We start from the raw sequence: 11,577 nt of genomic DNA, 5'->3' as shown, positions 1-11,577 counted from the left end.
TAAAAAGAAATCAGTAAATAAACCAGAAGAGAGGATGACAGGTTGCTAGCCTCTGCTGTACCTGCACTGGTGACATCCTGAGGTTCGCTGGGAGGAGCCTCCAGGCCGCCCGTCCCTTTTTCCAGTTGCAGGAAACTGAGGTGGGGCGACACCTATCTCTATGGAGACATCTGTGATGCCACACACTGCCCCCGGGTGCCCTGGAAGGAGTTTGGAAGTTCATCTCCTCCCACCTGGAGTCTAAGGTCACATTCCCAGGACGCAAGGGTGGTGGGCTGCCTCACCCTGGGGCCAGGCTGGTACTTGAGCCCCCCCTTCCCGATGTTCCCGAAGACCAGCATGTTGTCAGAGAGGCACAGTGTGTCCCCCCACCCCATCGCCCAGGGCCTGCGGACCCTGCGGAGTATGGCTGGCAGGGAGGCCCGGGGCTTGGAACAAAGGTTGCACCAGGCCCCACATGGTCTCGGCAAGTCAGCTCTGGCCACCAGCTGCTCCAGGAAGATGGTAGGGCTTCCTCCTGCACCCAGAGCATCACGGGCACTGACTGGGGTCTAGACGTCCAGGATCCCAGCTACTCCTAGGGACAGGCCCTGCTGGCCTCATCTTATTCCTGGAGGGTCTCACCTCCCAGGCTGTGGCTGGGCTGCCCTCGCTCTCAGCTCCCAGACTTCTTTAGGGTGCAGGGTGACTGCCCCTGCCACTTAGGGGCCTCTGCAGGGTGGCCTGGGGCCATAACTAGGGTGTCCCAGATGGCTCCTGGGTCTTGTCCCTCAGCCACTGCCCCTTGTTCCTGTCTTCCAGAAACCGCCCAAGGCTGTCCCCAGCCTCAGTGGCTTTGCATCTGAGATGGCAGCACTGAGGAAGGCGTTCCTCATGCGGCCCAGCTGCCCCCAGTTCAGCACTAAGGCGACGTCCGTGTCCCATCTGGGTAAGAGCCACACCCAGGGCCTCAGTGGGACCTACCTGCCTCAGCCTGCTGTGCTTCCAAAACCCACTCCAGGCGCCAAGGGGCAGAAGAGAAGCTGGGTCTCCCTTACTGTTTGTCTCCAGCTGCTGCTGCCCTCCTCCTGTTCCTCCTATTCCCCTTTTCCTCCTTCCCGGGACTGGGGACCAAACTCAGGGCCTTTGCTCTGAGCTACAGCAATCTGTTTGTTCATCTCTATTTATTTTTAAATTTTGAGATGAGGTCTGGCTAAGTTGCCCAGGCTGGTACTGAACGTGTGATTCTCCTGCCTCAGCCTGGAATGCAGGCTTGCGCCACCACACCCCGCTGCCTCCCAGCCCTCTGGCTGTTACCGACTCCTGCAGCGGTTCTGTGGGGCCGGTGGGGGCCCCTGGCTGCAGGAAGGAGGCCCAAGGCCAAAGCCTTGTGAGGCATAAGCCAGTCAGGAGCTCCGCAGCACCCTGCCGTCGAGGCCCCTGGGTGCTGACAAAGAACTCGAGGCTCAGGGCCTGAGAACATCGTCAGAGCCACATCCTACGCACAGTGCTGTCCTCAGGTGGTGACCTGGGGTCCTGCCTAGGGAGCTGGGGGGCTGCACAGCACTGGGAGGTGGGGTCTGTCTGCTGGGGGACTCACTGTGGTGGCAGGGGACGAAGCCACACTCTGATTTTGCCTGCTGTTCAGTCCATGTGTCCTGGAGAAGTCCCCTTCGCCCTGCCGACATTCATAGATAAATGACACCCCGGGGAGGGACATCTCAGTCACCCAGGCACCCTCCTCTCTGCAGGCTCGGGATCCTCCATCCACCTGCCCAGGGTGTTGGGCAGCTGCTCCAAGGGCCAGAGGGGGACAGAGGACTGGCTGCTGGAGAGGCGGGCCTCGGACCGAAGCTCAGATGGTGAGCACCCCCCGCCGCCCCAGAGGAGAGACGGCTTCCATGGGGAGAACCCCTGGGTTCCCAGGACAGAGGCTCCCACCTGTGTCAGCATGACGGCTGAAGATTTTGTCCCTCACCCTGATGCCTGTGAGGGAAGCCTGTGAAACACTCCTCCGCGGGCACACGGGCTTCCTGTGCCTACCAACCTGGACGTCCACCCTCAGACGCGTCCCTCTTCACCTTCACGTGGGGTCACCTGGAGCTGGGGTGACTGCGCCCCTGGGCTTGGAAAGGTGCCAAATGCACCTGTGCAATCCAAAGACGGGGTGCTGAGGCTTGGAGGGATGGGCCGCAGGGTGCACAGGTCAGCACCGGGCAGGCCCCTTGTCCTAGGCTCCAAGCTCTGGCTGTCACCGCTCCATCCCTTCCTGAATATAGCCCTGGGCCGGGTGGGGCAGCTGCCAAGCTGTCTCCTCCAAACTCGCTCCTGCAAGCCACTCTGGCTTCAGCTTCAGAATGGTGGTGGGCGGACATAGGAGACAGGAAGAAACCACTGAGCAAAGGAGGCCTCAGAGGGGCTTCACTGGTGATGTGCAGAAGAGCCTGAGACCAACAGCTCTGTGTCTTGGACAGGGCGCCCCCTCCTGGGCAGCAAGAGTGCCTGTGAGCTGGGCATGTGGAGGAGGAGCTCGCTCCAGATCCCCAGTCCTGCGCACAGCTGGTGGGTCCCTGGCCAGAAGCTGCCTTGGTACATCTCCATCATCCAGGAGAAGGTACTGCCCTGTGCCCTTGGGTCCTTCCTGCAGCTGCTGGCTGCTCTCCAGCAATGGCCTCAAGTGGCACAGAGAGCCCCGGACCCCTGTCTGTCCTGCCCATGGGCAGCAGCTTTAGCTGCTCCAAACGCACCAAGATTTAACCACCAGCCTCACACAGGGCTATAATCCCAGCACTCGCGAGGCTGAGGCAGGAGGATTGCCTCAAGTTCAAGGTCAGCCTGGGCTACATAGTGAGTTCAAGACCAGACTGAGCTACACAGTGAGACCCTGCCCCAAGTTCCCCAAACCAAAAACCCTCCACCTCACACACCTCTCAGGCCGGAGCCCCACACTGGAGCAGCACTGAGTAATGCAGCTAGGGACGACTCTGCTCAGCCCATTCGCTATAATGGGGCCTTCCTGAAGACAGCCGTCCATAGCGGAGACCAGCTTACAGTTGGAGTGTTTTATAACTCTGTTGTCAGGTCTTAGTGTCAAAGTTACTCTGGTCTCATTTTCTAGAGACATGGCAGGCAGATCCCCTTTTTCTTTTCCTGGTCTCTGAAGGAAATCTGACAAGCTTAGTGTCATTTTTCTCCTAAATTATGAAGAATTTAGTTGTGAAATTCTCTGTCCTGGGGGTTTTTTACAGGAGAGGTTTTATGATCGCCAATTCAATTCCTTTATAAGACAGGCGATTTCTTTCTCTTTTCTCTTACCCGCCCCCTTCCCAGACAGGGTCTTGCTATGTATTTCAGGCTGGCCTTGAACTTACTACATGGCCCAAGCTAGCTAACTTGCAGAGATCTTCCTGCCTCTGCCTCCCGAGTAGTGGGATTACAGGTGTGCTACACCACACACAGTTCCTTTTTCCTCCTATTTGATGATACGCTGTGTTTTCTAAAAATGTGTCTTTTGGGAAATCTTCAGCTTCACCGACCTCACACTGTGTAGAACCTGAGGATAACCTTGTTGCTCCTGCCTCTCGGCTCCGCCAGGACGGCCTGGGGTTCCTCCCTGGTGTTGTGACTCTGGCCTCTAGGTCAGTCTTGCTAGAGGGTTATCCCTTCTAAGTCCCTGACTCAGTACCTGCTGTAGGCTTTGTAGATTTTCTGTACCATTTATTCTCATTTTCAAGCTGGCAAAGACAAGGGATAAGTGTAGGGATCTCCTGGGCGTTCTCATCCGGGTCCTTCGTGTCGCCAAGAACTGGAAGTGAGCCCGTTAGCTTTACTGCAAAGGCAGAGGTTCACCGGAAGCAGAGGCCGCTCAGGGCGTGGTGAGGGCAGCGTAATGGCCATGCGCTCTCACGTGACACTGCGGCTCTGCGCATGCTCCTTCGCCTCTGTTTTAATCAGCTCCTTGAGACGCTATTCCCTGGGCTTCACTGCACCTGCGCCCTCTGGGGACTTTTCCTCCTGGGAATAGTTTTGTCCGTGGCCTCTTCAGCAGCTTTTAACCACAGGAGCAAGGTGTTCAGTGAGAAGCCAGGTTGGGAGCGTCTCCCGCCGCCGCTGGCTTTTTCCACCCTCTTCTGCCCCCATCTGTCCCCGTGTTAGGTCCGTGGTAGTCAGTTGATGTTTAGTCCTGAAACTACGTGTGACAGACTTAATAATTTCAAAAGTGCTCCTTTTACCCAAGCAACTCCTCTTCTGAGAAGCGGTCCGAGGATGAAATTACCGTCACACAGATCCTTAGAAATGGACAAAGATTTGCCGGACCATGTGCCTGTACCACCCAGGGGAAATGCTCCAGGCCTGTCTTCAGGTGCTGGAGCAGAAACGCTAGGGATTCTCTCTCTCTCGCTCTCTCTCTCTCCCTCCCTCCCTCCCCGTACCCTCAGCAAGCTGTCACAGACACAACCTTCCACCTGTGCTAATGAGCTGGCAATGTGCAGATGCAGCGGCCAGCACTGGTGACTTTGGGACTTGCGCATGTGCCCCAAGTCACCACGGAGAAACAATAAAATGTGGTTTCTGCAATCTTGCTTTTTCCTTTTAACTTTTACTTCAGACACGAAAAATTGTGAAAACAGCACGGATAATGTCTGTATATGCTTTAGCCTTCCCAAATATTACATTGTTAGGCCAGGCATGGTGGTGCACGCCTGTAAATCCCAGCACTAGGGATACCGAGGCAGGAGGCCAAGAGTTCTAAGCCAGCCTGAACTACATATGGAGACTTATGTCAAAAAACAAAACAAACATATAAATATTCACTGTTACCTTGTCTGCTTTGTTCTCTCCTCTCTCCCTCTTCCTCCCCGTATAATTAGCATCCAGCTTTCTTATTCCCTTTCTTCTAGTTCCTTGTCATTTAATTTGCAGTACTTTTTCTGCATTTTTGTGTGGCTACTTAGATCACCAACTTCTGATTTCCCCCTAATAGAGGTGTCTTTTAAATTTTTTATTAGTGCGTGTTTACAGTGCATAATGTTTACCTTCCTTGTGTGGAGTTGGTAAATGCACATGATACATTGTAATTTCTTTTCCTCCCCTCCCCTTCCTCCCTTCCTTTCCCCTTTAAGAAAGCTCTAGCTTCTTACTTCCTATTATCTACTGGTATTTTGCTCTTTATTTATAATTTGGGTTTCTCATAGAGAAGCTATGTGGTATTTAAGCTTGGGTGTCTGATTATTGCACTTAACATTATGGTCTCAAAGTGTCTTCATTTCCTATAAATGCCTTGAGCTTATCCCTCTTTGGGACAGAGTAGTACTCCATTGTGGACAAATCCCACATTTGCACTATCCATTCATCTGTTGGACACACAGACTGTTTCCAAGACTTCACTGTGGTAAATTGTGCCACTATAAACTTGGGTGTGCATGGGTTACAGTAATGTGTCTTTAACTCTTTCAGGAGTATTCATCTTATGGCTACAAATTTGGCTTTGATCACAGCCTTCGCTGCATCCTCTAAGTCTCCCTATAGCCAAACACTCATTTTCATTCAGTCCTAAATGTTTTCCAGCTTCCTTTATGATTTCTTCTGTGCCTATGAGCTGCACAGAAGTCTTTCACTTCATTTGCAAATATTCATAGGAGTTTCAGGCTATCTTTCCTTCCAGAATATCCTGCTTGGGGTCATTTCCTCCTGCCTGGGAATTTCTTTTGTTATTTCTCCAAACTCAAATGCCCTGGTGACTTCTTTTAGTTTCCATTATGTCCAGGTGCTTGCCAGGAGCCGAGCCCGAGAGCTTATGGAAGCTGCCATGGGTCTCCCTGGATAGGAACTCAAATTCAGGGTCTGCTCTTAGGAAGTGCAGGGGCCATGGGGCCATGGCTGTGTCTGCAGTAGAGGGAATGGGGATAGGGGTCCTGGGAGAGAGGGTCTGTGGGGTGCCAAGCCCAGGCTGCTGGTTTCCCCCAGGACCGCTCCCTGCTATCGCTGGGAGAGGAGGTCCAGCGTTTCTCCAAGCTGGAGACGCAGGTCCAGAAGAAAGACCGGGAAATCCAAATGCTGCAGAGGGAGATGGAGGCCCTGCAGAAGCAGCTAAAATGCATCATCCGAAGTAAAGGCCTCGAGACACCGCCGCTCCTGTCCTGGAGGGTGAGTCACCTTCTGACCAAAGAGGTTCTCCAAGGCATCTGCCCTGCTTCTGCCCCGCAGGGCCCCTGGCAAATCCCAGACCCCTGCAGCACAGGCTGGGTCTTGGGGTCCTGTAGACAGGCCAGAGATCAGGGGGCATTAGGCACGAGTAGGAAATGTGCAGACACCGCTGCCTCCTGGAAGAGCCTGGTGCTTTCTGGCTCAGTCTCCACACCATACCTGTGGACTCCCACCATGCTGTGGGCAGCACGGGTGCCCCAACCTGGCGTGAACCCTTTGTCCCCACCTCTACCTCAGCATGTGGGCTATGGGAAGGGCCTGATCTTCCTTCCACACCTGACAGCACAGCTGCACCTTTGCTGGGCAGGCATGAAGTAGGGGCAGGGAGGGGACTTGGGGCCACCTCAAACACCAATGGCCCAGTGGACACCCAAGGTCCCTACCCCCTGTCCAGGGCCATTGAGTGGCAGTGTGGGCAGGGTACCCCTCCGTGACACACCAAGTGTGCTTATCTGTGGGGCCCCCAGGAGCAGGCCCACCCTGAGGCCAGTCGCAGGGCTGTTCCTTCCGGCAGACCCCGCCCCCCCGCCACATCCCCTTCCAGGTCCCCTGTCTGGGAGGAAGTTCCCAGCCAAATCATGGGTGTCTTGCAGGAGTCGACCTGGGAGAAAGTGGGGCCACTGCTGGGGAGGCTGAGCCTCCTGAGGACCACCCACACTGACCAGGAGGATGAGCTGCAGCCGGAGCAGGTGTGGCCCAGGAACAGCATGGGTAGCTTCCACCCACAGCCTCCCGGCTTCCCTGGCCTCTGTTCTTCCAGGGCTGCCCGCTGTAGGCCTGACCTGGGCTGGCCCTGCCAAGCGCTGGGGAGGGCTGGGTCAGCTTGGCCACAGGGTGTCCTGCTGGGCCTGGCTCTTGCCAGAACAAGGTGCCCTCCAGGTCCGCTACCCTGAGGACACCTAGCTCCCTGCCTAGCCCTCCTCTCTTCCCTCTCCCAGATGCAAGGAGACGACACCCTGGCTGAGCTCGGTAGGGCACTGTCCCTGGAGCTGGGAGGTGATGAGGAGGACCAGGGCCCAGGCACAGAGCCTAAGACGGCCAGGGATGCTGGAGCAAGGGACAGTGCCGGCAGGTCAGGGTCTGTGCAGGAGGAGGGTGCAGAAGAGGAGGAGGAAGAGGAGGAGGACGAGAAATTGGAAGAGGAGGAAGACGAGGAGGAGCTGCCCCAGGAAGGGGACAGCAGCTGGGGACGGGTGTTCTCCATGACCGAGTCCTTTGAGGACAAGCTCCTGGCCCAGCTGGAGGAGTACGAGCGCACGCTGCTGGGGTTCCAGGGCGAGCTGGAGGCCCTCCGGCTCAAGTACTGCCTCGCCACAGGTAGGCGCAGGCCAGGCGTGAGGGGGTAGCCGGCAACACAGCCTGGGCTCCTTCCTCCCCCGCTCTGCAGGAACCATCGTGTCCTTGCAACGGCAGCTGACTTGTCAAGAGTCCCAGATGCAAAAGGTCAGCTCCCAGAACGAGGCGCTGCACAAGGAGCTCCGCGAGCGGAAGCAGCAGCTGCAGGCCATGTCCAGCAAGGTGCTGGCCCAGCATACCCCAGGCCCCCACAGCCCCGAGGCCCTGGTCTACTTAGTGATGGGGACCTGGCCTCAGGGCAGCCATGCGGCTGACAGGCTGAACCTCAATCCCTGCCAGGCCTATGGGAGGGCCTTGCTTCTGCGCCTCTGCTGCCCTCTGTTCCTGTCCCCTGACCACAGTGCCCTGGCCACTTCCCCACAGCCCTGGGCCTGTGCCAGCTCCAGGGTGAGTTGGGCTGTGGTCCACTGTCCCTCCAGCTGCCCTGGGTCAGTCATGTAGAACCCGCTTGGCCATCTGCTCCCCAGTTGCCAGGAGGATTTGCGGTGCTTCCTCTGCCCATGCCCCACCGGAAACCCCACAGCTCTCGTCCCAGCAGTGCAGGGCAGGGGGCCAGGGGTGGTCACTCCATCCTCTCCGACCTTGGCCTCCCACAGTTCTCCAGACTCCGGGAGGATAAGAAGCACCAGGAGGTGATGGGGCTCATCGAGATGGACAACCTCGGCCTTCGCCAGGTGCCAGCTGGGTGGTGTGAAGGGTGGGTGGGGCACAGCCCCCACTGCAGTCAGGATGCAGGGACAGCAGGTGAAGCAATAAGCCTCTCCCTCTGCCTGTCCCGCCCAGTTCACCTTGGGGCCCCTGCCCCGTCACAGTTGGGTCGGGCCCAGGGTGAGTTGCTTCTCCATCTTTTGGGAAATGTGGTGGGGGCCATGCAGGAGTAGCTGGGGCCCAATGGCCTCTGCGCTGTCCTCCCCAGCACACGTCAGGCCTGGAGCGGGAGCTTGCGAAGCGGGATGTCACCATCGCGGAGCTGACCGCCAAGGTCAGCCAGCTGCAGGCGCAGGTCAGCTTGGAGCAGGAGCACAAACAGCGGTGGCGACAGCTGCAGGAGGACGTGCAGGGCAGGCATGAGTCCATGCAGCAGGCGGAGCTGCAGGCCCAGGTGGCCCTGGAGAGCACCCAGGCCAGGGTATGCCCTGCGCCGCTGCAGTCCGGCTGATCATATGTCAGTCCTGGTGTCGTCACGGCAGGTTCAGGACAAGCAGGTTTAGGGACTTCCCCGGCACAGGTGGAAGTGGCCCTGCCTGTCCCCAGTCTGCAGGGCTGAGACTCGGTACATTTGGGGCCAAGCAACTTTGATCTGCCAACTTCTACAGACACTGAGCAACTAATGGTCTGTATTGGTGCTCAGAAAACATTTGACCCAAGTTCTCCAGCAACCAAGGGTACAAAACCAAAGCCACACTCGGTTCTGCTTTTAGTCCCAGATCCGGCATCTGAAGGCCCAAGTGAGGGGTTAAGGGTCCCAGTAACATGGCTCTCCAGGCCCCAGCTGCTATAGGAGAGAACACAGATCATGTTTTAACGGCAGCAGGGAGGGCCCGGTTCTGCCTGCTTTCCCGTCCCTGAAGTGGCCCCTGCTGTTACTATTCCTGGACGAGCTCAGAGAGGAGTGGGTTTGCTCACCCCTTAGGTGAGGTCTCCAGTTGGTTTGTTTTGAGGCCTGGAGGTTCTTCCTACACCTCACACAGGGTCTGCACTAGCCTCCTCCGCTTGCTCCCTGCTTTTGCAGACCCTATGTATAGTTATGATTCAGGAGGTGAAGGAATCCTTTTTGCTTTTCAAGCAGCCCCCAGCTGCCCATCTCCAGCCTGCTCAGGACTGACTTTCTCTCTGGCTCTGGGAATGCACTGTTCCCGAGGGCCTGTACCCATGGCTGCAGGAGGAGTATGGTATCCTTGCCACTGCCCACTTGGGTTGATGGTGCAGGAGTGGGCATGGCCTTGGCTCAATCTGCATCTGTCTGGGGACCCGGGAGGGAGCTTATGCTGGAGAAATGGAGGGTGAAGGAGGGAGGGTGTCGGGAGGGCCCAGGACAGAGATGACATTGTGTGGGGAAGAAGTGGCCTCGTCTTGGCGAGCCAGGAAGGAGGGCAGGACAGCACGCATAACCAGTGCCACCCATTATGATTCCAGTCCCCGGAAGCAGGCGTCCTTGTCCTCCTCTTATTGTGCAGGGAGGACAGTGACCCTGTCTGTGTGCAGGTGGTGGGGACTGAGACCAGCCACCTCCCAGCAGGACCCTGGGAGGTGGTGCCCTGCTCCTGCAAGGCCCAGGCCCAGGAGGAAGTCAACAAAGCCGAGCTTGATTTGGTGAAGGGAAACCACACCTTCCCTCCCATCACCTGCACACCAGGGTGCCAACTTCACCCTCTGGTGCCAACCCTCCCTCTGGGGCAGCTCTCTCCCAGCTGACTTGGCCAGTGTCACCAAAGTGCCCACACCTGGCTGTTTCTGCAGCTGGCTGCAGTCCAGCTTGGTCCCATGGCAGGTGTGCACCTGGCCGAGGTCTAGGTTTCACCAAGGGCCCCTGTGCTCAGGCACAGGAGAGCCGGGAAAGTCCTGAGGCTGCAGCTGGGGCCTGTGGGTTTACTGCTGGTGGAGGAATGTGGGCACCCAGGCTGGACATCCAGTGCACAGACCAAGTCCCTCATTCCCTCGGCACTGCTAGCACCAAGCATGGTGCTTGGGACAGACTGAGCCCCCAGTAAATCCTGGGATGGAGAGGACCCCTCTTCCCTCAGGCCCGGGGCCCTGATATTCCCAACAGGCAGCATGGCATGTGTGGGCTCCCTGGGCATCTCTGCACTATTGGGGCTCTGGACACAGAAGGGCAAGGAGCTGGTGCTGTGAGTGTGGCTGGAGAGGGACCCTGTCTGCAGGCTCCCGGGTTTCACAGGAAGTGTGCTGAGCTTGCCCTGGTGAGGGTTGGTGATTCCCTGTGGAGGGGAATTCACAGCAGTGGAAGACTGGCAAACCTTGACAGTGCACCCTAGGGACTCTGCAGCAACCAACCTGGCAGCCTGGGTCCCAAATCGAGGGAGGGCCGGGAGCCCACAGGTAGGGTTCTGCTGACTGATGTTAGGCGACAGAATCCATACACCGTGACCTCAGGGCCGACAGTGCTCCCTGCCTCCTGTGGGTGTCCTGAGGCCCAGGAAGAGTGTGCTGGACAAGGGCTGCTGAGCGGGGGACAGTGGCCTAGGTCGTGTGCAGCTTTCTATCACTTGGGTTTTTTAAAACACCTGCACGCTGGATGTTTCCACGTGACTCTTCCTCAGGGACCCCATTTCCAGCTCTTAGGGCTGGGACAGCCGAGGCCAGGATGTCCTGGGACCTGCACTGGTGGCAGATACAGGTGACTCCCTGGGTGGCTGTCTCTCCTCTGCTGGCAGCTCGAGCGGTTGAGGGACAAGATCATGCAGGCGGCCTTCAGCGTCACGGGGGTGAGGGCACTCTCTGTGGAGATCTCCGACAGCGACATTCTGGAGGCCCTGCAGGTACATCCCAGCCTCGCTGTCTCCCAACCCAGGGGCCTCAGGGCCCACGACCTGCAGCTGGGGGCCATAGGGAGGCCTGGGCTGGATTTGGGGCCCTGTTCACCCATGCACCACGATCTCAGAGGCGGCCGTGACTCGGAGCTGGTGAGGCTGGGCTGCTCTTACCCGAGAGAAGGGGATCACTAAGTGTCCCTGACCCTAACCCACGGCTCAGCCGGCCTGCGCAGCTGCTCCATCTGTGCCAGTCAGGCTGACTCCTAACTGGACACAGAAGGGGCAGGGCTCTGGCCTGAGGGGTCACCACGCACCAAGCCTGGGGTGAAGCCTGGGCCTCTCCTTCTTCTCAGAGTCGTGGGGCTCCCCTGTGACAGGGAAGGGTGTGGTGGTATGCGGGGCAGGCTGGGACTACTCACCAGCAGCTGCTCTGCTCCCAAGTTCCCAGCCTGCTCCTCTAGCGCTGTCTGAGGTGCAGGCCTGGTTGGTGATGTCCCTGTGAAGTGGGGACAATGGGAGGGGTCTGTGGCCTCTTCCGGTT

The 11,577-nt window shown here is 57.7% G+C and overlaps 1 protein-coding gene across 5 annotated transcripts in view; it reads left to right on the top strand.

The window, feature by feature from the left end:
• Nucleotides 1-296: 296 nt before the first annotated feature.
• Nucleotides 297-11,577, top strand: part of Ccdc27 (coiled-coil domain containing 27) — a 13,489-nt gene continuing 2,208 nt past the window's right edge. Inside the window, exons 1-11 of one of the 5 annotated variants that reach the window (XM_010627814.2) lie at nt 297-504; nt 802-928; nt 1,731-1,841; nt 2,454-2,593; nt 5,947-6,126; nt 6,780-6,875; nt 7,125-7,503; nt 7,574-7,704; nt 8,139-8,216; nt 8,459-8,671; nt 10,938-11,042. In XM_010627814.2, coding sequence (XP_010626116.1) covers nt 322-504; nt 802-928; nt 1,731-1,841; nt 2,454-2,593; nt 5,947-6,126; nt 6,780-6,875; nt 7,125-7,503; nt 7,574-7,704; nt 8,139-8,216; nt 8,459-8,671; nt 10,938-11,042 — 1,743 coding nt within the window. In that variant the 5' untranslated portion in view covers nt 297-321. Of the gene's footprint in view, nt 505-801; nt 929-1,730; nt 1,842-2,453; nt 2,594-5,946; nt 6,127-6,779; nt 6,876-7,124; nt 7,504-7,573; nt 7,930-8,138; nt 8,217-8,458; nt 8,672-10,937; nt 11,344-11,577 lie in introns of those variants that run through there. The other 4 variants (XM_010627813.2, XM_033767877.1, XM_033767876.1 and 1 more) reach the window with 4 other exon arrangements.

Source organism: Fukomys damarensis, unplaced genomic scaffold, assembly GCF_012274545.1.
Source record: "Fukomys damarensis isolate Sample0158 unplaced genomic scaffold, DMR_v1.0_HiC HiC_scaffold_23, whole genome shotgun sequence".
In the NCBI taxonomy this organism is placed as follows: Eukaryota; Metazoa; Chordata; class Mammalia; order Rodentia; family Bathyergidae; genus Fukomys; species Fukomys damarensis.
Note: the sequence above shows the minus strand (reverse complement) of the source record. Positions and strands in the feature narration are given on the sequence as shown.